Here is a 27,221-nt window from a genome sequence, read left to right as displayed (position 1 = left end):
TTATACTCTCGCAACAAAGTTGCTAAGGAGAGTATTATAGGTTTGTTCACATAACGGTTGTTTGTAAGTCCTAAAACTAAAAGAGTCAGATATAGGGTTATATATACCAAAGAGATCAGGGTGACGAGTAGAGTTGAAATCCGAATGTCTGTCTGTCCGTCCGTCCGTCCGACCGTGCAAGCTGTAACCTGAGTAAAAATTGAGATATCATAATGAAACTTGGTACACGTATTTTTTGGCTCCATAAGAAGGTCAAGTTCGAAATTGGGCAAAATAGGCCCACTGCCACGCCCACAAAATGGCGGAAACCGAAAACCTATAAAGTGTCATAACTAAGACATAAATAAATATATTAAAGTGAAATTTGGCACAAAGGATCGCATTAAGGAGGGGCATATTTTGATGTAATTTTTTTGGAAAAGTGGGCGTGGCCCCGCCCCCTACTAAGTTTTTTCTACATATCTCGGAAACTACTATAGCTATGTCAACCAAATTCTGCAGAGTCGTTTCCTTCAGGCATTTCCATATACAGTTCAAAAATGGAAGAAATCGGATAATAACCACGCCCACCTCCCATACAAAGGTTATGTTCAAAATCACTAAAAGTGCTTTAACCGACTAACAAAAAGCATCAGAAACACTAAATTTTACGGAAGAAGTGGCAGAAGGAAGCTGCATCCAGGCTTTTTTAAAAATTGAAAATGGGCGTGGCCTCGCCCACTTATGGACCAAAACCCATATCTCAGGAGCTACTCCACCGATTTCAATGAAATTCGGTATGTAATATTTTCTTAACATCCTGATGACATGTACAAAATATGGGTGAAATCGATTCGCAACCACGCCTTCTTCCAATATAACGCTATTTTGAATTCCATCTGATGCCTTTTCTGTATAATACGAGTATATACATATGTACATTAGGAACCAATGATGATAGCGGAATAAAACTTTACAAAAATACGGCATTTGAAAAATATGTAAATGACGGATAATGAAATCTCGATTACCACTTTATCATGCGAGAGTAGCGAACTTAGCCCTTCCTTACTTGTTGGCTTTAAATTCAGTCACAAAATTCATAAATTGTACTTCCACAATTCCGATATATTCTTACAGGACATGAAAATAATGTTATATGCGATAATTGGGGAGATGAGACAACTGCGAACGTAGATCATACGTTGTTCCATTGTACTCAATACAAGCTAGAGGCAATACCTCAAGAATGTGTTCGGTATGGACCCAACCCCTGAAAACGTAGTAGACCAAATGGTTGAATCAATAGAAAAGTGGAATGCGTTGTGCGAAATATCCGCCGAAATCAAACTCAACAACAATAACGACAGAACTTCAAAACTAAGTGGACCACTAGAACGCGGACCAAATAAACGCATACTAAAACAAGTAAGGAAGGGCTAAGTTCGGGTGTCGCCGAACATTTTATACTCTCGCATGGTAAAGTGATAATCGAGATTTCATAATACGTCATTCACATATTTTAAAGTTTTATTCCGCTATCATCATTGGTTCCTAATGTTTATACTCGTATTATACAGAGAAGGCATCAGATGGAATTCAAAATAGCGTTATATTGGAAGAAGGCGTGGTTGTGAACCGATTTCACCCATATTTCGTACATGTCATCAGGGTGTTAAGAAAATATTATATACCGAATTTCATTGAAATCGGTCTAGTAGCTCCTGAGATATGGTTTTTTTGGTCCATAAGTGGGCGCGGCCACGCCCATTTTCAATTTTTAAAAAAGCCTGGATGCAGCTTCCTTCTGCCACTTCTTCCGTAAAATTTAGTGTTTCTGATGTTTTTTGTTAGTCGGTTAACGCACTTTTAGTGATTTTGAACATAACCTTTGTATGGGAGGTGGGCGTGGTTATTATCCGATTTCTTCCATTTTTGAACTGTATATGGAAATACCTAAAGAAAACGACTCTGTACACTTTGGTTGACATAGCTATAGTAGTTTCCGAGATATGTAGAAAAAACTTAGTAGGGGGCGGGGCCACGCCCACTTTTCCAAAACAATTGCGTCCAAATATGCCCCTCCCTAATGCGATCCTTTGCGCCAAATTTCACTTTAATATCTTTATTTATGGCTTAGTTATGACACTTTATATGTTTTCGGTTTCCGCCATTTTGTGGGCGTGGCAGTGGGCCGATTTTGCCCATCTTCGAACTTAACCTTCTTATGGAGCCAAGGAATACCAAGTTTCATCATGATATCTCAATTTTTACTCAAGTTACAGCTTGCACAGACGGACGGACGGACAGACGGACGAACGGACAGACAGACATCCGGATTTCAACTCTACTCGTCACCCTGATCTCTTTGGTATATATAACCCTATATCTGACTCTTTTAGTTTTAGGACTTACAAACAACCGTTATGTGAACAAAGCTATAATACTCTCGTTAGCAACATTGTTGCGAGAGTATAACAACTAAATTATAAGGGAAGGATTTGGCGACAAACATTGCACAGGGCTTGTAACTGGATGCATTCAGACTATTATAAACATATGTATGTATGAGCATTGCTCCAACGTCATCTAGACGTAATACTTGATGGTGGTATCGGAGGGATCGGTAAGTGACGGTAGGAGGTTTAGTTCGAATTAAAGTTGCACACTGACACACACTTGGGGTACAGGCTTTCGATGCAAAAAACAAATTTATGCATACACATAAGTGTGTACATACATGTCTCCATCCATTAGTCCTTCAAAAGTAAAACAAGACAGGTTACACTTACATACATAAGTATGTACATAAAAACATACTTATATACTTGCTTAACTGTACTTCAATTTAATATCTACCAGCCAATAGATAATCATGCGCTTCTCTTATATTTTACAAAATACGCCAATTCTTTATATAAGAGTGTCCTAGACAAAAGGAGCCCATCTGCACCATGGCTATATGTATACTCGTATAAATCTACGCATTGTACCGTTTGAATATGTAGTCGTAATAGAGGTGTGGAGAAGCGGTGATGCGAAAATGTTGTACTTCTCTTTCCTTCCATTCATGTTCTATGGATTTTGCCAATTACTTCTGCCTGCCTCGAAAAGTGTCCCATTACTGCCTTGTAGTATTACGTAGTAGAATTGCCCGCGCATGCGCAGTCGTTTTTTGCGTAGTTTTCATTTAAATGTACTGTTTACGTATTTCTTCAAAAGCAGTAAAGTGCTTACATTGTCTGGTTGTTTTTATATATGTATGTACATATGTACATATGTATTTCGTTTTGCTATTATTTACACCGTTGCGCATTGAATGCTTCGGTATTAATTCAAAAGAGACTAAAGCTGATATTTGTTTATTTTACAAGAATGTCTAAGAATGATGATTAAATGAAGATTTATGGGTCTTAACACTTTCAGTCCAAGAGCTTATCAAAATCCAAAGCAACACTCCTGCATTCTCGCACAGTCATTGCAAGTAAAGAAAATGTGCGTATCAGCAAACCACTTCATTTCTCAAACTTATTTTTGCACCAAACTTGTTCTGCGTAAATCCAGAAAAGATCTTCCAATATCGGCGCCAAGTATCAAAGACGACCGTTCCATCGATAGTCAGGTCTACGTAACCGGAACGAACCCGTACTGTTAGCTCAGAATTCTCCAGCTACAACAACAACAACAACAACCTTCACATGACGTCTTTAGACGTTTTCACGATCCCATGCCTGATATTTAGAGACTACGAAGTGGTGTGTGCTCACTAAATCCATAAATTTGATAGAATTTAATTCGCCTAATTAAAAGAGAAATGTTAATAAAAGTACTTTGTCATAGTTGTAGATTCAAGAATCGCAATTTTTTCTTTCTCTAGGTATAACCCGGCAAGATGAACATACATACTTATGTACATAGTATGTATATACATAGATACTTGCATAATTGTGAATGTGTGTCTTATTATTCGTTTCGTAATTGTATGTTCTTTTCAGCCGCCACCACAATTAGCAGTGTGCTTCTCTCATTTTTCATCCAACGTCAACAGAGAGTGGTTGGCGCCAGCTATACCGCTGTTGTAAGTATGTACTTATGTATATCTGGAACTCAATGTGGCATGTCAATGACCACCAGTTTACAACAAACCATAAGCGCTGGTTCACACACGAAAACTTTTGTTGCACAGTTTGTAGACAAGGTGGGATGAAAAGGACGTATTCGTATTTTTTTAGGTAATTTGGCGATTATAAAGGAGGTGTACCTTAGTTACATATATCAGCCTAAGCGATGATCCCTGGACGGGCATCGTAATTTTGCATCTGTTTGCAAAACACGATGATTGTTAGGCGAATTGACTAACAAAGCACGTTCAGGGTTAAGAACACGTATTTATTGTATACGACATTATCCGAGATTTAGTTAATTACCGATCTTATTAATTAAGACGGTGAAATATATTTTGGTCAGATATTGAAAGGACTTCGCAGAGAGGACAATGATTTTTGATAATTATCAATTTTCGATTGTCTACACAGCCATGTGTGTGAATATATGTTAAAAATTTGTTTAAGTGTATGTATGTAAAGTGTGCTGTTGCTGCTATCGGCTGTGATGGCAGATACAATGTAAGTGCATATGTATGTCATCTGTAATGTAATTTTGCCATGTCTGGGGCAAAGCAGCTGAATTTAGGTCATTGAAATCGACGCGTCACGTTACACTCGCAACAAATGCATAGGTGTCCATGTACCCAGCAGTGAAACGGCATAGTTGTGAACTCACCTGCGAACCAGTAAAGTCCTGCGAAATGTCAATATTTTCTAACACAGTATTTTATATCCTGAACAGGGTATATTAAGTTTGGCACAAAGTTAGTAACACTAGAAGGAAACGTCAGAGATGCTAGAAAAGTATATGTACATATGTAGTATATTTGGGATCAGTCGATTTAGCCACGAGCGTATATCTGTAAACACGCGAACTACATCCCTAGTGTTTCAGCTAGCGATATGAAATTTTGGATACCTCTTTTTTCACCAAGAAGCTGCCGATATCGGACTAATATAAGAGATAGTTGCCGTACAAAATTATTAAAATCAGGTTCTTATATGGAAAACTTGTTCAAATGATATCTTCATTAAATTTAGAACCGATTAATGTCGAAGTCAGCGTCAAAATCACCGAGAATACCTAGTTGTAGATCGATCAAGATTAAGATTGAAGACCACCACTCACCTGCAGAAGAGTAGGCCACTTTGTCTGCGTACGATTTCTTTGCTGCTGCTGCCAGTGATGAAGCTACGCAATTGACGAATATGTACTTACACAGGCAGCAATGTACTCGTATGCACAAAAGTGTACTATTTGTAGATCTCTTGCGCAGAAAGCGTTCGAATTGCATCAGGAGGCATACGTACGAACCAGTTGGGGCGGGCGAGGAGATATTTATTGCCCTTAAAAGAATTATTTTACACAAAAATCAGTTAACTTACGCATATAATATACACCAACAAAACCACAGGTGATGGTGGTGTGCCGTAGTGACGCCGCATGCTCCACAGCTGACCACAATATATCGATTTTATTCACCAATGCAATTACATATGGTTGTTGCCAGAGGCGTTAAAGCATGTCATCTCAAGTTTTTGTTGTTGCTGCTATTGCTACATACTCGCATTGCGCGAAGGTGTCGGATGTCGCAAGGCGTCAACAGCACCGCAAGCTTCTGCACTCAGCTGAAATCAACCCTGTAATCGCAACAAAAACATACAGTTTGTATATTTGTGGGTAGTAAGCAACAACTGCAACCATAAAGATTTGACGGATAAAAAACCGACTGTGTATGTAGTACAATGTGATGCGATGGAGAGAGATTCACACAGACGCGGCACTAACATGCCAATACACAACAAGCCATAGCCCTGGAAGCAAGTCGGCGCCATCGAAACGCTGGAATGGATTTCGGGGGGCAGCACAGCGAAACTGTGTCAGCACAGTGTCGGTCGCATAATAACGACTAGAGCAAACAATAGAACAATAGCTTCAGAGCAGACACTGTCTCGAAATGTCGCAGATAATTGTTGCCATTGTTTTCAGTCTTTTTACTTTGATTTTCTGTTGTTGTCGGCATTCGAGGCTCAGTTGTTATTGGCCTGATAACATTACTGAATGCAAATTTTTGCAAAGCGGAAAACACATACAAAATACCTAAGGAACAGCACTTGACGAAACATATTACAAGTGGATTTACTTTCTTGGCACTCTGATTAGCCTTTGGTATTATGTTGTTTTCGATGTCTGCACCTCTCAATAGCTAAACCAATATAACGGCATGTGCAGCCAGCCTCAGTCCGTGCGCGAACGTGAACTCCCGAGCACTCAAACAGAAACACTCAATCGGAAATGACAATCTCTAGCTCTTTTTTCTTGTTTACACATTGTCGTTTGTATTTATGAACATTAGAGCAGGTTGATTTTTATCTATGAAGTCGCGTGTGCGGGTAAATGTTCTGCGGATCATTCTGTACAACTTTGCCTAAGAGACTATGGGTCTAAAATCGGTTTCGAGCTGGCGATTTTTAAGGCAAATTTTAGCTTTTACGGCTTATACAAAACTTCTTCGACAGTTTTTGAGATATCGGAATGAAATTCGCCGAAGTTGTTCAGCGTGATCCGTGGAATACTATTTCAACCATTTGCGACTTTTCCGCAGAGTGGACGAGCATATAAGCTCGGCTCGGCTTTAAGCGTCCACTCTGCTGGTACCCTTATGTACTATATATAACGCATAAATGATTGTTGTTTACGTTTTTCGTTACTTCGGCCTCAAGAAACGTCATAGGCGCCATTGTTGCAGTTAATTTGATGTAATTATAATACATGTACATATGTAAATAAAATCTGTATCACAGTGTGTATTGACAGTTGACGCGATATTACGAGTGACTGATGACATTGTTGTTATTGAGCATATGCGATGCGGTAGAAACGACGGATGGACAAATAGTAATAGCAACAGTCGTGCTCCATATGTGGCAGCATTTATGTCAACGTAATTGAGAGTGAGCTATACTTCTCTATGTATAAACTAAGTATATGCACATAAAAGGCTATGTTCAAAACACGACCCTTTTTGTCGCCCGAACCGGTTTTTGTAAGCTAGAGAACGACCAGGAAAAACTAAGGGATCGTGCCGCTCGTAGTCGGTTGGCAAACTTTGTCTTCGTAACATATGTATCGCTGGTACACAATCCGCATTCCTTTTGAATCTATCTATTTTTTATTGCTTCGATAATTTTTGAAGTCCAAGTTCAAAAACGATTTTAAGATATCTACAGCTTGTCCTGTTACCCTGTTAGTTACCTAAAAAGCCTGGCACAAACACACAGCCGATCGCGTCATTGGTGACGTTTTGTAGGTTGTTTTTCGCTGTAACTTATTTTCCACTTCATTTTTATTCGCCAACATACCAACATACCAACATACATACATATACATATATTTACATACGTACTGTGCACTATTACAACTCCGCTGTTGGCAAAGCATGAATGAAACCCGAAGCACAGACATGGAGAACGACGAGAAATGTGTATATAACTAGCACACAAACAAAGCAGTAAGGACGCGCTTATTACGGGTGCAACCGAAAATTTTATTTAATTGCAATTCGCAAAGATAAAATGCAAGGAAATATTTTCAGATTTTAGCAAAGCTATGCTTTGAAAGAATTGCGTTTAAATTTAAGGGGTTGTGTGCATTTCCTCGGGAAAAAACAGCATTGCAATTAGAAATTCTACTTTGTGCATTGAGCGGAGCACAGCCTAGAATCCGTACTCATTCGTGGTATCAATCTCCCTCTATGAAAATTAGTTGCGGTATAAATATTTTTTTATTTGCAATCCACTACGGTTAGTTGTTGTTAGTGTTTACACTATTTGTTAACGCCGTACTTAGTTTTTTTATTGATATTAATATTGTTCACATAATCTTTTTAATAAGTCGCTCTAGACTTTTACGCATAAATCTTTGTATCTCTTTCTCCTTCATCGTATCTTTGCTACTACTTTGCACTGTAAGCACTGATTCCTGCGGCCCCCGATAGTTCCTCAAATAGTTCTACATAAAAGTCACAATGTCATATCATTGATTAAGGCTTCCACCGATATATTGTAAGACCCTATATGTAAGACATGTAGTAAAATTGGGAATACAATCACCGATGATTACAATTACTTATGCTCTCTATAACCAAGAGAGTATTTTTCAATATACGCGCTGACAAGCCGATAAAGCTGAACTCTTTTCAAAAAGAGTACGAATATGACCGAATTTAAAGCCAAAACCGCAATGAATACCATCAATGAACCACCGTATTCACCAAATTTGGCCTCGTGTGATTTTTTCCTGTTCCCAACCTGAAATTGTTGCACCATGGAGAACCTGTTTTCAGTCGATCAAAGAGATAAAACAAAATTGCTTATGAAAAATGTTTCGGAGACTGGAAAAACAGTTGGTGTATAACATCTGGCGATTTTTTTTTTCGGTTTCGGTTCATTTCGGAACGCCATTCACTAAATTATTGCACAATTTCGACATCATATTCATAAACCCACGTCTCGTCACGAGTAATTATGCGTTGTTGCATGTAGAATTCTCAGCTACCTTGTCAAGGATCTCGTTTGCAACCGCTTATAGACGTCTGTCTTGCTATGAGTTCGGTATATACACTGTGTTGAGTCGACCCATAAGAGATGTTGAGATTCAATCAGGTGTTCTGAAGTTTCCTGTTCCATGTCGCAGAACTGACAGCTTGGGCAAGAGACTATGCCCATGCGAAAAGGAGGCGGAATTTGTCTCGGTGTTGATCATTTCCTTAAACTTTGAAAGGTTGTATCCTCCCAGAAGTAGCTTGGCATAGGAGCTGCTCCCTTATGGTGTCTGACCTCCTGCAATGCATGGTTCTGGCCTCGTCATCCTGGAAGTTGCCGCAAAGAGGGTAATTCGTCGGCCAACTCATTGCTATCCCTTTATACCCCGACACCTAGATTAGGTGCACCCGGTTGCACACTGATAGGCGGTTCAGCTTTCCTATATACTTCTCCACTAAATGCGTTTTAGCCTCATACGGTGATAATGCTTTTAGTACCGATTGACTGTCGCTAATATGGCGATACGATGGTTGCGATAGTTGCGAGGGCAATTGATATACAGTCATCTTATGATACCTGGCTTACAGCACCAGGATCTGCCGGCTAGGCGTCTGCATATCATGAGTGCCTTAGTGGCTTTGGACAGTATTAAATTCACATGCCTACTCCACTGTAAGGTTAAGTCTAATGTGAAGCCAAGGAATTTGACCCTTTAGACACCTCCAACTCCCTGCCACCGAGTGTTAGGGGCCTGAAGCCCGGATTAGATCTTCGCTTTGTAAAAGGAACAACTTAAGCCCTATGAACTATGTCACAGGTCACAACTTACCTCGCGCCATTATGACAATGTCATCGTCGTACCCCTGGCATCGAATCCCATTGCTAGTGAGCAACTCAAGGAACTCATCTACTACTTGGCTCAATAGCAGAGGGGGATAGAACTCCACCCAGTGGGCAGCCCCTTGTAGTACCAAGAGGAATCTCATTCTACGCAGTAAAGCCTCTATGCATCTGGTTAGCCGACTTCAGAGATAGATAGTCGACCACACGACCTTCACTGCATGCTTTGTGCTACTCAAATACTTGTTGTCCCAAAACATTACTGCCATATTTTTAACGATTTCGTAGTCGAGATGCAATTGGAAACACAAAATTTCGAAGAAAATCGTGACTGTCAGCTATATATTTATTATATACATAGTATTTTTTTTTGATTTTGAGATTTTGTTTCGCCTAACTAATGTTTTCTTTAAAATTCTTTCTTTTTTTATAGTTGACCTCGGTGTTTGTGCAAAAAATGCCGAAATCCATACGGAAAAACGAAGTGACGAATACGATGATGCCATTGAATGGAACTTGATGTATGGCAAAAAGTGAAAACCAACCTCAAAATTTGTTATTTAACGAGAATACAGACTATTTTAGAACACACAGAACCCAGGCAACATTAAATCACTGAATTAAGCAAAGTAAAAATACTACTAAACGGAATTCCCCTAGAATTTAATGCGCCAAAAAGGGGAAATCTAAGTCAATGTCAAAAGTTAGTCCAAAAGTAATTAGCAAGAATGGATGTTAATTGTGAGCGATTGATCTTGAGCGCCGCACACGATCACAATCAGAGTCGCGGTCGCGTGGATATGCCGAGGCAACGGCTTGACAACAATGCGCTGCGTGCAGAACGCGGCCGGCGTTGGTCGGCGGCGGCAGCAGCGGCGCAGCGTACACAAAACTCCACCGATACGGGAGGGGGAGTGCAGGAGTGGCGAGCTGCTGATGACAACATGACGTTGGTAATGCGCGAAAGCGAGACCCACTGTTGCAGCATTTGTATCATCTGCCGTCAACGAGTGGAGGAGTGTTGCGCGCGTTGTTGTAGCAATTACTCACCTGCAACAATAGCCAATTTTAATGGCAGCAGTGTGCGACAAGTGACGCAGCATAAAAGTTCACACAGCAGATACACAACGATTAACTCATCAACATCATCAACAACAACAATAACAACCAGTGCAACAACACACGCAGCTAAACCCGATTACAACGATCATCAGTTGCTCTTTGTGCAGGACAATACTTGTGCATGCGATGGCAAACGCGTAGACTGTTGCAGACCTCGCTCAGTGCAACTGCCGCCTGCAACAGCACAAACAACAAAGCTAGTTAACGGTGATGGCAATACGTCAAAATCACTGGCACAGCAAACAGTGCAGCAGCAATCGGCGCAACCTACTAAGGAGGCCACAGTGGCGTTGACGTTTGTGTGCTGCAACTGTCGACGGCAAAAGCGACAAGGAAGCAGCAACAATTTCTTGCACATCAACGATGTGTCACCTGCACCAGCAACTGCTTTGGGTACACCTTTCGGGGTAGCTGATTTATTGGCAGTAACAACGAAAACGACGCCACCACGTTCAACACCATTACATGCAGCGTCAATGCTAAATACAACAACAAGCACAACTGATTTAGAGTTGACAACAACAACTGCAGCGTTCACTTTTTCACCACCATCATCTTCATCATCATTAGTTCATACCACCTGTACAAATTGCAACGAGCAACATCAAAAAAACCCGGTTGCTGCAACAGCAACAACCACAAGTATAAATTCGCCTGCGCCTGCGCTCATCGATAAAGCTCTGCGCACTTTTCAGATTTTATTATTGTGCATTCAGGTACAACTTTTGCATCCTGTGCACGAAAAAATCCATAGTTTTCTTTACAAAAACAAAAACAATAGTAATAGCAATAGCAGCAACAACAACAAAGAATATACGACAAATAGTAATATTAGCAGTAGACACAGTAGAAATTGTAATACGAATACGAAATCCAATAAAAGACATGCAAATGATAAAGCACAACTGCAAATGCTCGCGTGGCAAGAGCAGCCGCAACAAAAACAACAACAACAACAACGTCCTCCACTCTCAAGACTGATGCAACAAATTCGCTGTAATTCCTACTACAATAATAATAATAATAATGATAATACAAATAATAATATAATGGATATAGTCAATAGTAACAATAGTTATGCAAATATATTTAATACATCACGAACCGAGCAACAACAACAATACGCCAATGCTAACGCCAACAAGACTAGCTGTAATAATAGATATTTAAGTAACGATATATGCTCGCAACCGCAACATCACATTAGCTACCGTACAGTACAACAAAAATCACAGATATTACAACAACAACAACATGTACATCACTATAATTTAATATTACCATCGCCAACAACACCACCAACATCACATCGACAAAATGTTTTGCAACAGCAGCACAGTCACCACAAAGCGAGCAATATCGCCCCCTCATCATCACTACAATTGCAATTACAACATTTGCGTTACTTCAAAATGCCAAATCTAACAATTTTGTATAAGTTACTACTTATTCTGTCGTTCCTATCACTATTTCTGCCATCGATAAATGCACAGACATCACACGCGATTGCGACATCGTCAGCGGCGTCGGCGTCGGCGCCTAGCCGCAACGCTATCCGCACATCACCGGTGGCTTTGGGCCGCAACGAGACTGGTAAGTATCAAAAAAAAAACCCACCCACTTCTACATTTAAATATATACATCGGGCCAAAAGTCGAAAAAATCACGTCAAAGCAGGTCAAAAATCAAGGTTATGTTGACAGTTTTCTTCTATTATCTAGATGTGGTGCAATCCGAATAACTTTCGACCGCCTAAACTGTCAACAAAGAATACTATTAATGCTTTATGCGTCGATTGCGCGAAGCTGTTCGTAAAAAGAGGCCGAAATTATGGACCTGCAACTCAGCAGGTGGCGATTTAAAACTTGCTGTTGTCTCCGAACCTCCCTAGTTCATTTGTTAAATGTATTTTTTGAGTTACACGCGACTACGGTCTACGCTAAAAAACTGTCCTCTACTGCTGCAGTCATAATAATAACAATCCAATGATTACCCTCCCCACACCCAAACGACCCTAAATTCGTATACATCCGAAATTGGCGGAATCAAGCAAGGCAAGAAGGTTTTGTTGAGCGTCGAGGTCTAAAACTGCTCAGATATAGAAACAAAAATTTCAAAAGCTCAGATTTAACATTACGCAAAATGAATTGTTAAGATTTTTTTTATAAGAGAAAGCAATATAGCTCTTTCAATTTTGAAAAGTCAGATCAAATGTGTAGGCATGAGAATTATAATCATGACATATCCGATGGAAAGGTTCGTTTAGTCCCAAATTTGATCTGCAAGATTTTAACAGTATGGATCTAAACTGCTTTAAAAGACGAACGGTGTTATTAAATTTAACTGCAGATAGGATAAAAAAGCTGTAAGCTGTTCCATTCAGGATTTTTGCTAACAATATAATGCCAAGCATTTTGCTACGACTACTAAGTGTAGGTAGATATATGAGTTTTAAACGACTATTATGTGTAGGTAGAGTCAACCTGGAATCCCATCGGAAAGGCCCTAAGACGAAAAATAAAAACTGTTTTTGAACAAACTCTAACTAGACCCCGAACACTAGTTAGTGGTTCCATACCACAAAGCCATCTTCCGATATAGGCCTAACCAAAGTTGTAAAAATAGTTTCAGTTTCAGTAAAATACGGTTTTATAAATGCTTTATACCAACGGCCTTCACGAGAACGAAAAACTAAAATAACTACAGATTAGGATGTAATACTCAATTAATGAATAGTTTGTGAGGAAATAATTTTAATTTTTATACTATTTGTAATAATAAAACTCTGAAAATAATTTTTCTCTTATATTTAAATAAAGATTTTCTTTTAGTATTCTGATTTTTTTTTATATGATAAATTAATAAATATTTAATTAAATGTTTTGATATGCTGTTCAATCACCTTGGCGGCTATAACTGCTTGGATCCAAGTAGGATTTGAAACAACGAGGTTTTCAAGGCATTCGGTTGAAAATTCCTGCTCCCACACCTTATTAAGTATTTTTTTCAGTTCTGTCTTTGAACTACTTTCTTTTTCAAAGATTCTCAATCGCTTTCAAAACGGGAGAATTTTCGACCATGCCATATGCCAAGGTCTGCAAAAATTTTCTGAACTTGCAAAAAAAGGAAAATGTAGACAAATGATATTCCTCCAATATCGTTGAATAAATAGCATAAAAAACTTACCGATTTAGTCCGATGACACTGTGCTGAGTCGTCCTGGGAGATGGTCTCAGAAATATGCCCATATTGTTCTTCTACGACCGGTACGATAAAATGAGAAACAACTTCTCTATACTTCTGAGCGTTCATCTTCCCATCAATAAAAAGTAAAGAACCCCGAATATAAAAAGAAAAGCATGCCCCTACCATTTGGCTTTCAGGATGCTTAACCGTTCTCGTCACACAATTTTCGGGGAAACGTTCCCCTGGAAATCGACGTATATACCATGCAGAAAACCTCAAAATGATCGAATGTCTTCGAGTAATCACTTCAGCAAATTCCCAAAATACGATTTCGAGAAAATAAAGTAAGAGAGCTGACTGAACTTAACTCATAAATTACTTAAGAGATTTTCATTCAAAATATTAGTATGTTATGTTTAAAGTTATAACCTCTCAGTATATAAAAACTTAGAATTTTTATATTTCACACTAGATGGTTTCACTAAAACAAAATTTCTTAAATAAAACCGCATGAATTGGGGTAATAGGAAACTTCTGCAATAATCATAGAGAAGATCTTCTTCTTGTGCGATTCTTCACTTACGCAGGCGACAAAATATTTGCTTCAGCATAAAATAGGTTAACCATAAAGTTCAAAACATAAGGTCACACCACGGTGGTTTCGTATCTGTAGTCAAAATTCAAACTCCATTTGCGCAATCGCATATCAAACTAAGAATATCGACTTCAAGATTCTACAAATATAATTTTTTTCATCAGCACATTATTTAAATTTACGTTGTTGAAAGGTAACTGGTTGGTAGAACTTTCCTTTGTATAAATTTCAAATTCATATTTATATATGTATGTACGTACATATGTATGCAATATATTAATATGTTGCGGTGGAGCCCTCGGCGGACCACGCTGATTGGTCAATTGCCGGCGTTAACTAAACTGCTATTTGTGTGCATACATATATGCGTTTGTATATATGCATTCACAGATTCGAGTTTGCCAGTATGCGATCGGTGGTCAGCTAACGTATTTACTCGCGCTATTTGTCGTTCTTATCAACTATTCACTGCCATGTTGTTGTTAGAAAGAATTTTTTTTATTGTTGTCCAAGACTGAATGCGTATCACTTGATAAGAAGCAGTACCACTACTTCTTCAATATACTCAGCACACACATACTAACAAACACTTGATTGTAACAGTTGTGATTGTTTGTTGTTATATCAGCATTTTTGTTTTATAATAGATTTTGTTTCTGCCCAGCAAGCAAAAAATTTTGATATCGTATATAAAAATAAAAAAATTATTAGGAAACTAGTCGTTCGCACTAACCTATATAGTATAGAATGACTGAAGAAACAATAGAGGCCGATTGCACCAACTCAATTCTAATGTAATGTTCAAAAATTCTCTAAATTTGTGATTGTGTTTGTAAGGTTAGGTTAGATTTGACGGTTGATCCTCAAGATACTGATCGCACTTGAACTACTATATCTAGATATGTAGAACTCATAAATCCGATCTGATAATGCTGAGTAAATAATGTAAATGCTGTTTTATGAATCGAAAAATTCGCACGGCTCGGCTTTTAGCGTCCACTCTGCAGACACCCTCACACGACAAAGCGACTTGAGGCCAATACAAATTTGATAAGGCGTTTAATTTCCACTTACACCAAGTAGTGGCATAGCTAAAGGATGAGCTTCCAAGACAAAAAACAAAAAATGATGTGTTGCAATTTTTCACCTCGTCTTCTTCCAAACCGCTTCTATTGCTGGTATCCGTCAAGATTTCGAACATTACAGCCGTTATGGCAAACTGTTTGCTGGGTTTGTATTTGTAGTTTTGTTTTGTCGCTTCTCACGAGGCGTCGCATAGACTTCAGCCATTTGCCTCCCTAGAGCAGATAATAAGAGCACCGTCGGACTAGTTTGCATTACAGCCATGTGAAGTGTTAAGGTCTACTATAAATAGTACGCCATATTTGATTCGCATATGTAATAGGCAAAATATATGCGTGTATTTTCATAAGTAGTTAATGTCTACATACACATAACTATGTAAATGTCTTCCCATTTTTTCCGCGCCTATTAGGGGAATTATATTAGTTTTCAAATAAAAATTCCTCTCGGAAATCCAACATAAAAGACATTCAGGAGTAGAAGTATATTTTTATACCACGAAATTTCTAACACACAGAAGGAAACGTCGGAGAACATATAAAATATGATCGGCTTAAACAGATGAGTCTGTTTAATCCTGCCCGTCTGCCCATCCATCAGTCAATAAATGCGCGAACTATCTAGTCCCTCAGTTTTTGAGAAATCTACTGAAGCTTTGCATATGTGCTTTTCAGACCAAGAATCTGATCATTTGTACCACCGATATCTACTACTATAACTTATAGATAGGGTTAGGCTAGATTAGGTTAGATAGATTGCTGATCTAGAGACATATAGAAAAGAAAAACTCTTATGTTTGATCATATAAATTAGCGAAACGCTTAGTAGGCGTTTAATTTCCGTTCCCGCCAGTTCGGTGGGATGCCTGAAAGCATGCTATGTTTCCACCTCATCTTCTTGCCAGCTTTAAAGCATAGACAAAATTCCAATAGGACAACGACCTGTTAAAAGCCTCTCAACTAAGAAATAGCTAGCTTTACTCAGGGCAAATAGATCACTAGATCTCTTGCAATCCATCTTGGGTCAAAAGGCAGCACATGTACGGATGGTCTTATCACAAAGAAACTCGATGAGATTAGGCACACCTTGACCAACCCTGAACGCACTGTTAATGAGTGCAAGGCTAGGATCGCCCCTCTGTTATCTGAGTGGATGGTCACTTATCTGAATGAGGCTGCACTCCGGAGCAGTAAATGTACTGCTACCTTAAGAGTTGCAACCTTGGTTCAATAATTCAATTGGTTCAATAGTCAGGAAGTCTGAAGCTAAAGTTGATAGAGAGCTCTTGACAGTAAATCCTTGCACCTACCTTTTCCTCAAGCTTTGACCCCTCCGTTAAGAAGCTCATTGCCCCCCTCCTCCAACGGCCTTTTCCTACCCACAACTCCTTTACCTGTATATGAGCAGAGAGTTCGGTTTGGCGACTCAATGATCCAAGCCATAAAAACTTAGCGATCGGATTCAAGTCCTTGTATGGAAAACTATTTTATTTGACAAGATATCTTCATGAAATTTTGCATGGATTATCGGTACAACTTCGAACAATTTTTCAGATCGGTACATAAGTTGTGTTATTTTCAAGAGTTTTTCTTTTTCGAGTGAGAGTAGTTTTAAAAATAAAAGCTAAATGCACCAGCAAAGATAGAATATTTTTTAAAAATGTAAATAAATTCCATATTTGAGTGCTGGGAAGAGCTCCCTGTTCTGCTTAATTAGGCATTAACAGCTACTTTTATCACACTATGGCATTATTAAGTAGTGCTCTGCTTACTTGTCACGTTCCGATTAATAATTATTGAATCACCTGCTGTGTACTCGATTAGACTGGACGACATGTGGCGTTGCTTAATCAACTCGTTGCTGTGGCAGGTCCTATACTATACTTGTCTTAGCCTTCTGCGGCCGGCTGGAATCCATTGTGAATTGGGTCAATTGCGATGCATTACTCAGGGAACGACTACTTCTCTGCCTTCATATGCCTTATGTTCATATATATATGTACTACATACATATATGGTATATATGAATGCATGCGTAGTATTTTCTTTCGATTTTTATGATTCACATTATTGTCGTTTTCATTATGGTCCTTCAATAGTTATCTGTATTAAAGACTAAAATAGTAGTAAGAGAGTAAATATAAAATCCTACAACAATATTCCTATGCAAATATTTAATTCAAGGAAAAAACTATTAAAGGTGCTGTTTTGACGGAACGGGTCTTTCTAGATAATCGCAACAAATATCAATGGACTAAAGTTTTTAGAAATATCACTTTTCTTCTCATCAATAAGTGTTCACCAAGCCAACTGAGAAAAATATTCAAAATCGTGTATTGATTACTCCTATGTACTATTTGCCAAAATTAACACAATTTACTGCTCAATATTTCAATTGGCAAAATAAAAAATACTTAAAAAACACGGTTTTCTTATGAATTATACAAATTTATTGTTCGTTTACCAAAAGTGGGCAAATCAATTAATTCCATACAACAAAAAACTTGAAGCATACACACATGAATGCAATACTAAAGCAGCGGCGCAAAACAAATCCGTTATTAGTGCAGTTAAGGCGGCAGCAAACCACTTGTCAATGTCACATAAACTAGAAATATATGAGAAAAAAATAATAAAAAAATAAAAAATAAACAATGAAATGTATAATATCTCAAAATATGTAGTACTGAAAGTGATATCGTCACTCACCGGCGGCAAGTCGTTGACCACATAATTGTTGCTCAATAAACATTTCGTTGAAGAAATATTTGTAATTTTGCAAAAAACATGCACATACACTCACCTATGACACTAAAATACATAAATGCCAACAACAATGCTTTGACAGTATTTTCGCAAATCGTGGCATTTTTAAAAATAAGTCATGATACCGATGTGTGTGAATTTAGAAACATCTGTCAATGTCAAACTGAATTTCCACACAAGTTTGCCAATTTCTGCAAACTCAAAAATAACAGTTTCAAAAATCATAAAGAATCATAAAAAAATTGCGAACATTTTTTTCACAACTGCTTATTTAAGAATTATGATGTCAATGTGACAAATACGCTTGACAGCAAAATAAAAACAACTGCAACATTTTTCAAGTGTGAACAAATGCAGCTGACAAGAAGTTTAGAGAGAAATGGAGTACTTGTGGGTTGCTGCCTGACCAAAAACGCATATTTTGATTATTAACAATTATTATTCAGCCAGAAATGAGCCTCATAGCTAAAGATGATTTTTTCGGTGAAAATCCGGATCATTTTCAAATTGTTGTTCTCAGCCTAATTCACGAACATACGACGATTCTGATGGTCAAGCGGCTTCAGTTCTTGTGTCAATTTGATCACACACGACGTAACAGCGATGCCCAACGTTTGAGAACGACTTGTGGGAGACTGATTTTGATCTTCCTCAATTCATGCGCTAGCGGCACCAATATTCTCGACATTACGGGCACATCTTAGTCTCACTGGCACGGTAACATTTTGGATTTAAATTTTTCCACTAGACGCTCAATTGTTCATCTTACAGGACGATTATAACGACCTTAAATTGGAGACGAAGTTGAGGCCACTGACTCCGAATTTTGATAGTAAATTTTAATAATTTCGACTAGTTGTTGGATTGTATGTATATTTTTCCATGATGAAACGACAAACCTGACTGAAAAGAAATGTCAAAAGAGCGAAAAAAATATAGCGTCGTTTGCTGTCCCTATCGGGCTTTTGTAGGCCCGATATAATAATCATTTCTGGTTTTTAAAACCTTAAAACCTAATTTAAGACTTATCACCAACGCCAACTTCATTATCATAAGAAAAAGCGTTTTTGACTTGTCTTATTTATTTCTCCACGTAACACATATGTATGGTATGTATGTATCTATGTATGTTTGCCATTGCTCCTTCGTATTTTGACAGTTAATGTTTCGATGCATTTGTAGCAGGTATAATTTAAGTTTGTCGAATACTCAATTTAAAGCAGCAAGGAGAATAACAAGCGCTTTTATATCATAGCGTTGCAGATTTTAATGCGGCTCTTCTTTAGTACTATATGTCCAACATTTAATCTACACAAATCTTGACAGTTGACATGAGAATTTACCGCATTTTCAACCCACGAAAACGTGTTGTTGAAAAAGTAATAAAATATTTTTTATGACATCTAAAATTCTTTTCTATTATTGCAGCTATAAATTTGTTTGCAGAAATCTATTTTGCGCCGACAAAGTGAAGCGGATTTAACTTAGAAACGATTCGCTAAATGATTCTTCACATACTCGCATAATTTATATTTATAAGATCTATTCTTAGCACTTGTTGTTGTTCTAAATTTGATGAAGTATTTAGAACATTTATTTTCAAAGAATGAAACGATAGATTTATATGTAAAAGACGTACATACATACATATATCTGTGTATACATTTTTTTATGGAAACAAATGACTCAAGTGGGTCATATTGGGTCATTTGAGTATGTTCTTTTATGACAGCTTTTATGTATTTGCTTACCTTATAGCCAAAAACTAATCACAAAATAACAAATAAATAATCTGAATAATGATGGGCATTATTCTAAAATAAGGCGATCGGTAAACTCCAAAGGTTTCATAGTTTTATTAAAAAACAGATAATTAAACATTTTCTATGCGATTTTAAGGCACTATATAGGAAAAGATCAATCGAGGGTTTCTTGGCGACGTCTAGGAAGTTAATTTTTAATTGCGTATATACATATATGTATATATGTATGCTGGTAAAACTTGAAGTAAGAATACTTAGGAATATTGTAGTTTTCATACATTGCAGAAAAAAAAATCGACCTGTCCAAACTACTGCAACTTGTCTCCCCTAGATGTAATTAACTAATTTATATACGCCCAATAAAAGCTCCGTTCGAGGATAGGTCACGGATGAAAAGAGCACCAACCCTGAACAGCGTCTATTAAGTTTGCACCCAGAAGGAAACGTCGGCGGCAAGCTACATGACGAACTAAGTCGATTTTGCCATGTTCATCTGCCCATCTATATATCTGTATATACGAGAACCAGTCACTCAGTGTTTCTTATACCTATCTAAAATTTTGCACACGTCCTTTTCTCCCCAAGAAGCACATTTGTCGAAACTGGAACACTTTTTTATTTGGCAAAATATCTTCTCAAAATTTAATATAGATTACTGCCCATGGCAATGCTACAATCTCTGAATATATTGTTCAGATCGGACTACCATAGTATATAGTTTTAATACAAACCGATAGAACAAAATTAAGTTCTTGTATGGAAAACATTTTTTATTTGACAAAATATCTTCACAAAAATAGGCATGGGTTATTATCCAAGGCAACGGTGCAATCTCTAAAGAAGTTATTCAAATTGAGTCAATATACGTTGCTAGCCTTTTATAATGCGGGATTTGGTAATTGTAGTGTTCCAATCTGGCAACACACTACTATGTTATGTATACTCAGAATGTTTTGACATATGAACCCTATTTGTGTTGTAACAGTACAGTAACTTAAAATATTCATCTCAACAAAAAAAAAATGAAATTTATTTTCGAACAGATTTTTTACAACTTTCGACCTTGATTAACTCAGCAACAGTGCATCAATGAACTTAATTCAACTTTTGGCGACAAATCTCCATCACAGACGAACGTTTATCGATGGTGTGGTGAATTCAATCGAGGTACTAGATCACTGCCAAACGAATTTGGTGAAGGTCGTTCAAAATCAATTGAAATCCGGAACACCAACCGCCACGACGTATCACTCTTCATCACAACAATGTGCGATACGTGAAATCTCATCGACAGAAAAAACTACACTCAAAACATCAAACATCCACCTTATGGTCCTGACTTGGCCAAATGACTTCTTTTTCTTCCACTTCGTAAGAAATACATTAAGAGGTCAACGCTTTTCGAAATCTGAAGAGCCGATGCTAAAGTGTATAGATCTTAATGGAGAATATTTTGAAAAACAATATAGCAATTTTCGATGATTAAAATTTGTTTTTTTTTTGGAACCCAACATACTTCTAAAAGGTAACCTACGTAGCATATTCATAGCTTTCATACAAACGGACCGATCAAAATAAAGTTCTTGTAGGAAACACTTTTTTATTTGACAAAAAATTTTAACAAAATTTTATCATTTTGACAAATTTGCTCACGAAATTTTTCACTAGGATCTTTCAGAACCAGTTACTTTATCGAGGCCAGTTTAGATTTTAAGTCGACGGATGATTTCAAATGCTTACAGAAAATAGGTCTGTAGTATTAACCGGGAGCTTAAGTAGTTACAAGGTGCGTTCCAAAGTAAACAGGACTTTAAAAAAAATAGTCTCCTTCTGCTTCAATACAGCTTTTTGCACGGTCCAAAAGCATGTCAAACGAGTGTTTTAGCTCGTTTTCCGGTATGGCCGCCAGTATGCCGGTGCAAGCCTTTTGAATGGCCTCTAAGTCTGCAGAACGCTTTCCTTTCTTGGGCAAATGTATTTTTTCGAAAAAGAAGAAGTCGCACGGTGCCATATCAGGTGAATGCGGGGAGTGGTTAATGGTTAAAATGTGATTTTTGGTCTAACAATTGGTCACAAGCGTCGATCGATCTGAGCAAGTTTTGGTCGTCAGTCATTTTGTGCCGAACAAACCGTGCACACACCTTTCGTAAGCCCAAATGTTTGGTCAAAATGCGATAAATCGATGTTTTGGAGATGTTCAATTCCATTTCCATGAATTTCAATGATGACTCCGGCTGATTTTTGATGAATTCACGCACAGTTTCGATGGAATTTCCGGTGATCACGGATTTTGATTTGCCCACATGTTGATCGTCATTTATGTCCTCACGACCACTTTGAAAACGTTGAAACCACTTGTGCACTCTGCTACGGGATAGGCACTCATCGCCATAAATTTGTTTCATCAATTGAAACGTTTCGGTAAAAGTTTTACCAATTTTAACACAAAATTGAATGTTGGCTCTTTGTTCGATGCTCATTTTGGCACCGATAACACAAACGTACTGACACTTAAAATGCAATAACTTCACTTCCAATCAATGAAATGTCATGAAATTCTCACTGGACAATTAGATAGTAGATTCTAAGACATCAGTCGACATATAGATAGCGACACCAGGTTGCGCTAGATTTAAAAAATCTTGTTTACTTTGGAACCCACCTTGTATTACTAAAATAAATATATGAAATCAAATTATATTCAATAAATATTATTCGTACATATTCGTATAGCCCGTCAGTTAGTCTGCTAGTTATTCTCTGCGGATATTTGCACTCACATGACCGTTTTCATAGATACAAATCACACACAAACAGTCAATTGTGGGAAATAATGTCAAGCAAACAAACAATTTAATCAAAGTACTAAATGTACGTTCTTAAGTATTCCACTTCCCTGTGTCACACTTATTCTGATGCTCCATCGCAGCAACAAATGAATGTGTGTGTGTATGTCTATGCATATACGTAAATACATGTGTAAGTACGGAGAGACAATTGATTGTTAAGTGTAAGTAAGTTGTAAGCAATTGATTTCGTCTTTGTTGTTATTGCAATGCATTTTGCATATTTTAAACAAAAGCAGCACAGATCCCCTGCACCACTGCTCCACTGCTGCTGCAAAGAGACAATTTTATTCATGCGAATACAACAAAAGCACAAGTGTGAAAGCATTTACAAAGATACATACAGACTATATACATTTATATGAGTATGATACATACAAATATGGACATCAGGTTAACATCAGTGAATGAAATTATTGCGTATGTGCATGTCACTAATACAAAAAATTATGAGAGGGATACGAAATCAAAGGAAATTTGAAATATTCCAGAAAATAATATCCGAAGAAAGTGCAAATTCCCCATCCGAAATACGGAACAAGACTGAATTCCGCATTGTCATCCAATAGCCCGCAACAGCTCAAATATGGCAATTGGGATCGATATACTTTATGTATCGTGTGTTTTTGGATTTGTGGTTTTCAATGAAGCATTGCTTTTTTGCAGTTGGTCTTTTTGACAGTTGTTATTTGATTTAAGTTTGGTTTGCCTTTTCATAATAAGCAGGCTTACATCGGAACAACAGTTGTTAATCGTGCAAATCTATTATCAAAATAATGGTTCGAGTCGCGCGACCATTTTTGTTTTCCATTTTGTTTTTTCGAAGATCCAAACCTAGTGACTTTTTCGTGTCTGAATTGAAGGCTGCTGATATGATAGATTTTTGATATAATCAAGAACGAAGCAATCAATTTATTGAAGGAAATTTTTGGTGAGCGCATAACGTAGATTGTCGTTTATATTTCGGGATTTGACTACCCTAATGGTGTAATCTGGCAATCTGACCTTTTGGAAGGTCGTCCACAATCACAACTATTATATGAACATTTTGCTGTAAGAAAAATTTGTTCACGTTGGATCCCATACAATTCGCAATAGCTCCAAAAAAGGCTTGTGTTGATTAGTTGAGAGAAATGTTAAAAACAGAACAGGGGTCGACTAGATAGGTGTTTCCAGGTAACCCAAATCCAACAAAAGTTGTTCGCAGTTCTCTATTTTTCAGAAAATCTGGACATATCGCAACCATACCACTAGAAGAATACAGCACAGTAAATTCTAAGGGGGTAAACAACCATTTGCTTGTCAGTTGTCTTTTAAGAACTCAAGAAAAACAACTGCCGAAGACAGGTCACTCTTCACCACAACAATGCGAGCTCTCACACATAGACTGAAACAACTGCATTTTTGAGCACTCAAAACTTCGATTTGATAAGTCTTCCACCGCATAGTTCTGACTTGGGACCAAATGACTTCTTTTTATTGAAATATTTCAGAAAATAATATCCGAAGAAAGTGCAGGGAAGAGAATATGCGGCGTGTGATTGCTGACATACATACGCTGCAATAAGTGCTCAAAAATTGGGTTTAACGGCTGAAATTTATTGGAACTATCCGCATAAAAACACGCTTTATTTCGCTCGTCAGTAGCAGTCCGAAATTCCTTACCTTTACATGGAGTCTGTCGAGTTACTATACAGAGCGTTCGTAAAAACTCCCCGGCAATATTGGAGCGTAGTAAAGTGCGATAGAGGCATGCAAAAAAGTCAATTGTGAGAGAAAATTTACATACATAAATATATAAGTATATCTTCTTCTTCTTTACTGGCGTAGACACCGCTTACGCGATTATAGCCGAGTTAACAACAGCGCGCCAGTCGTTTCTTCTTTTCCCCACGTGGCGCCAATTGGATATTCCAAGCGAAGCCAGATCCTGCTCCACTTGGTCCTTCCAACGGAGTGGAGGTCTTCCTCTGCTTCCCCCGGCGGGTACTGCGTCGAATACTTTCAGAGCTGGAGTGTTTTCGTCCATTCGGACAACATGACCTAGCCAGCGTAGCCGCTGTCTTTTAATTCGCTGAACTATGTATGTCAATGTCGTCTTGTTGACTGTTTGTTCTCATACAGCTCATCGTTCCATCGAATGCGATATTCGCCGTGGCCAACGCGCAAAGGACCATAAATCTTTCGCAGAACTTTTCTCTCGAAAACTCTCCTCGAGAAGCAAGAGTTATCCTGCGTTGGATTTCCAGGCTGACATTGTTGGTGGTGTTTACGCTGGTTTCAAGATAGACGAAATTATCTACGACTTCAAAGTTATGACTGTCAACAGTGACGTGAGAGCCAAGTCGCGAGTGCGACGACTGTTTGTTTGATGACAGGAGATATTTCGTCTTGCCCTCGTTCATTGCCAGACCCATTTGCTTTGCTTCCTTGTCCTGTCTGAAGAAAGCAGAACTAACAGCGCAGGTATTGAGGCCGATGATATCAATATCAACGGCATACGCCAGCAGCTGTACACTCTTATAAAATATTGTACCTGCTCGATTAAATTCTGCAGCTCGAATTTTTTTCTCCAGCAGCAGGTTGAAGAAGTCGCACGATAGGGAGTCGCCTTGTCAGAAACCTCGTTTGGTATCGAACGGCTCGGAGAGGTCCTTCCCGATCCTGACGAAGCTTTTGGTGTTGCTCAACGTCAGTTTACACAGCCGTATTAGTTTTGCGGGGATACCAAATTCAGACATCGCGGCATAAAGGCAGCTCCTTTTCGTGCTGTCGAAAGCAGTTTTGAAATCGACGAAGAGGTGGTGTGTGTCGATTCTCCTTTCACGGGTCTTATCCAATATTTGGCGCATGGTGAATATCTGGTCGATTCTTGATTTGAATTTTCGAGCATTACCCCTGTCGGCCAGCATATCAATCTCTTCGTACTCACGCATTTCGGCCTCTTTCTTTTTCTTTCTGCAAATGCCTCTCGCTTCTCTCTTCAACTCTCGGTATCTATCCCTCCCTCACGTGTTGTGGTCGATCGTAACGTTGCGAGGTTGGCAGCCTGTTTCCTATCCGCTGCGACACAGCACTCCTCGTCGTACCAGCTGTTCTTTTGCACTTTCCGAAAACAAATGGTTTCGGTTGCAGGTGTACGTAAGGAGTTTGAAATGCCGTCCCACATTTCTCTTATCAAAAGGGGGGTCTCTCCTCCGAGGCTGATTGCTAATTTTTATTGGGGGTGTTTTTTTACGTGGCCGGTCCCAAACCCAGCGCACAACCCTATGTAGGGGAAGTTTCTCCTTCTTACTTTAGCTCGCCTTCAAACGGATGTTCTTAGGCTATCCAGAGGATACTTGGTCAAAGACCGGAAGTCGTGAGCTGCTTGAGCCATATGTAAAAGAATCGTTTCTGGCCACTCCCAAGTGAATGGCGATCAGAGAACTTTCTTCACTTGCGTGAACTTATACACATGACTCCATCTAGTATATCTAGTTACTGAAAATAATCACTTATTGCTTAAGCTTTGTTGTGATGACTATGGTAATTTTGTTGTTGTTTATGTGACTTTCATGGTGTGGCGCCAAGCGGCATTTTTTACAACACCATGTTGTTATTATTATAATTGTCATTTAATACAATAATTGTGAGTACAATACGAGTATAGTATTTGTATTTACAAAAAACATTCGCCAAGTAATATTGCTGAGCTCAGTCGTTGAGACATTCAACCGGAAACAATAAAACATTGCGACTGGTGCATCATATTGCAGCGAATAAACATTCCACGTATATTCGCGTTTGCATTGTCATTGCAAATACTCTCTCGTTTTAGTCTGCTTTGCTCTCCATACAGAGATTTTTTCATTGCGCACTCTCTATATAAATATGTGCAAACATTGTATATACATATGTACATAGCTCTGAATATATTTCATGCCTTTAGTTATGGAAGTTTTTGTTAAGGCAACTCGTAATTTAGCAATCGGCGAGGAAAAGGAAAAAGCAGCGAGTTGATCGTACTCTGGAAAGCTTATAATTTGCAGACCGTGATCTCCTCTCAGTATCCTCTTCCAAAGAGTTCACCGCAAAAGCGTATGTCGACAATTTGCCAAAACCTTCAAGTTGTAAACGGGAAAAGTGTTCCATACTGCGATTGCTAGTATTCATGCTTCAAATCAATTAGTTATAAACTACTTTAGAACTAATGCGAAAGATAGCAGAGGTTTTCCTCTCTAGTTGGATTTCAAACAACAATGTTTATTTTTAAACTGATAAGTATAATTCCAAACGACTAGAGGGTATTCAGTCATATGCATGTACATATATATGTATATTAAGGTGGGCCAAAAAAATAGAAATTTTATTTTTCACTCTGTACTCTTAAAAATATGTTCTTCGACAAC

The 27,221-nt window shown here is 38.2% G+C and overlaps 1 protein-coding gene across 2 annotated transcripts in view; it reads left to right on the top strand.

Moving 5' to 3' along the window:
* Positions 1-27,221, top strand: part of LOC120782635 (insulin-like receptor) — a 134,485-nt gene that overhangs the window by 90,535 nt on the left and 16,729 nt on the right. For both annotated transcript variants that reach the window (XM_040115003.1, XM_040115004.1), the window contains one exon: positions 9,904-12,185. In XM_040115003.1, the coding sequence (XP_039970937.1) occupies positions 10,199-12,185 (1,987 nt within the window). In that variant the 5' untranslated portion in view covers positions 9,904-10,198. The remainder of the gene's footprint in view (positions 1-9,903; positions 12,186-27,221) is intronic.

The sequence above is a fragment of the Bactrocera tryoni genome, chromosome 1 (genome assembly GCF_016617805.1).
Source record: "Bactrocera tryoni isolate S06 chromosome 1, CSIRO_BtryS06_freeze2, whole genome shotgun sequence".
NCBI classification, from domain to species: Eukaryota; Metazoa; Arthropoda; class Insecta; order Diptera; family Tephritidae; genus Bactrocera; species Bactrocera tryoni.
This window is presented reverse-complemented; position numbering and strand designations above follow the sequence as displayed.